General features: G+C 36.7%; 1 protein-coding gene across 1 annotated transcript in view; it reads right to left on the reverse strand.

Annotated features, from left to right (window-relative positions):
* The window catches only part of TERB1 (telomere repeat binding bouquet formation protein 1), a 54,471-nt gene that overhangs the window by 35,071 nt on the left and 17,054 nt on the right, over positions 1-2,346 (reverse strand). Inside the window, exons 5-7 of the mRNA XM_032284133.1 lie at positions 750-810; positions 539-654; positions 312-434 (exon numbers count right to left, since the gene is read on the reverse strand). Coding sequence (XP_032140024.1) covers positions 312-434; positions 539-654; positions 750-810 — 300 coding nt within the window. The remainder of the gene's footprint in view (positions 1-311; positions 435-538; positions 655-749; positions 811-2,346) is intronic.

Genomic DNA, 2,346 nt, shown 5'->3' on the forward strand with positions numbered 1-2,346 from the left:
CGTGCCTGTAATCCCAGCTAATTTTTTGTATTTTTAGTAGAGACGGGGTTTCACCATGTTGACCAGGATGGTCTGGATCTCTTGACCTTGTGATCCACCCGCCTCGGCCTCCCAAAGTGCTGGGATTACAGGCTTGAGCCACCACGCCCGGCAAGATTTTCTTATCTTTAAGAGTCTAAATACATTTTTAAAAAACCTAAATTACAAGAATTCAATTGATTCAATAACGAATTCAATAGTTTTTATTATGCTTTGATTATGCTTTGAATTATGTTTCTTCAACGATGACCTAGAAAATAATGAATACTTACTGTTATTTGCAAGAGTGAGTGCAATAAATGAGCAAATAGGGCGAATTATCTCAGGTTTCATGCAATTTTTTAGCCATTCATTAGCATGTGGAAAAAGTGAACAGCAAAACATTTGATTGTCATCTGAAAGAAGACAAAGTCAATCGTGTTTTAATATGACAATTGGAAAATATCAGTTTTCATTTGTTTTTATCTTATTTTTATATTTAATCATTACAGATAATTACCATTTTGAGGATTGTTGACACAGACACACAGAGTACTACATACTGAAGACCATAGCTGATAACTCTGGAAAACATTTTTATCTGACAAATCCAACTCATGTTTTGAAAGAACTGTCCTATTAGGTTAAAAAGAAAAGAAAATAAATTAATACAAATGTGTTAAGGTCCTAAGTAATGAATAATTAACAAAAAGAAATTTGTATTTGTTTACCTGAATAACCGTGACAGAACTGTAATACAACTTGTTTCTCTCACAAGTGTTTGTCCAGTCCCTTAAAAAAAAAGCCATACAAATATGAGTTTTATTTACAAATAGTCTTATAGAAATAAAGAACAGTGAAGTTTTATTTTAATAAATAACTTTTAAACTACTTTAAAATATTACAACTTTAAAATATAACACAGAATTACAGTGGATAAAAATTTGTAATCAAGATTATTATAAAAAATATTATCACTAATGCTTATAAACTAATTGCATTCAAATTTTCCTCTAAAAATTACAAAACTCTTACTCTGCATCATGGTTCTGTGTTACAGTCTCAAGGTTAGTTCCAAAATGAAAAATAAATAAATTCAACCTTTTCTAGTTTTTCCAAAATAAAACAAACAAAATCTAAACACATTTTTTTTTTTAAGTACACGCCTGGCAAGAAGGAACCTCCTTAGGCCTCTCTGCCAAGAAGCTTAGCCGAACTGCCTGAGCTGCTCAGACTACCATTATACCTGGGTCTGGACCCTTTCCATGGAAATGAGAATAGCAGACCTAGAAGGGTGAGAAACCAGCCACTGGTAGCAGAAGGTGGTGAGGCTTGACTCCTCCCCCTCAAAGGGTACAATCTGATGCCTAGCTTCCCCGAGGCTGCCCAGCCCCTGCCCAACACCATGGGGGTTTGGGCCTTGAGCCCTATGACCACCCAGACTTCCCCTTCTATTGATGCCCATGCCATTTCCCCTCTAGCTGGAAGGGTGGCATTAGAGAGTCTGCTGGTACTGAATATGATCTTTGTGCGGGGACCTAGGCGACATGGGGAATGGGTCACACAGCCTCGGCCTCCCCAAGTGCTGGGGTTACAGACGTGACCCACCTCGCCTACCTAGAAGCATTTCTCTTTTTTGAGATGAGGTCTTGCTCTGTCACTCAGGCTAGAAAGCAGTGGCTCAATCACAGCTTACTGTAGCCTCGACCTCCAGGGCTCACTTGATCCTCCCACCTCAGCCTCCCTAGTAGCTGTTAGTACAGGTGTGCATCACCACACCCAGTTAATTTTTCTTTTTTTTATTTCTTTGTAGAGAGACAAAGTCTCACTATGTTACCTAGGCTGGTTTCAAACTCCTGGGCTTAAGGGATCCTCCCACCTCAGCCTCCCAAAATGCTGGGATTATAGGGATGAGCCACCACACCTGGCCTAGAAACATTTTAAATGCTTACAAAATTTCTAACAATTTGAAGAATTAAAATTTTAAAAAGTTAAAAAATAACTGAGCAGTAAGTATACAGGAACATTCTATATTATCTTTGCAACTTTTCTGTAAATCTAAAATTATTCCAAAATAAAAACCATTGGTGGCTTATACTGTAAACACTGTAACTAAATGGTCAATTCAGCAGAAAATCAACTAATTCATTAAATGCCTCCCTTTTTCTCTTTAAACCTGTTACCTTTCAATGATAAGTACTATAATTACTTCATAATTTCTTAAAATTTGTATTGAATGATTAAATATATGCTATTGACTCCCTTTTCTTTCTTCCTTTTTTTTTTTTTTTTTTTGAGACAGAGTCTTGCTCTGTCGCCAGGCTGGAG

This window comes from Sapajus apella, unplaced genomic scaffold (genome assembly GCF_009761245.1).
Source record: "Sapajus apella isolate SASKATOON/1434 unplaced genomic scaffold, GSC_monkey_1.0 scaffold15, whole genome shotgun sequence".
Taxonomy (NCBI): domain Eukaryota; kingdom Metazoa; phylum Chordata; class Mammalia; order Primates; family Cebidae; genus Sapajus; species Sapajus apella.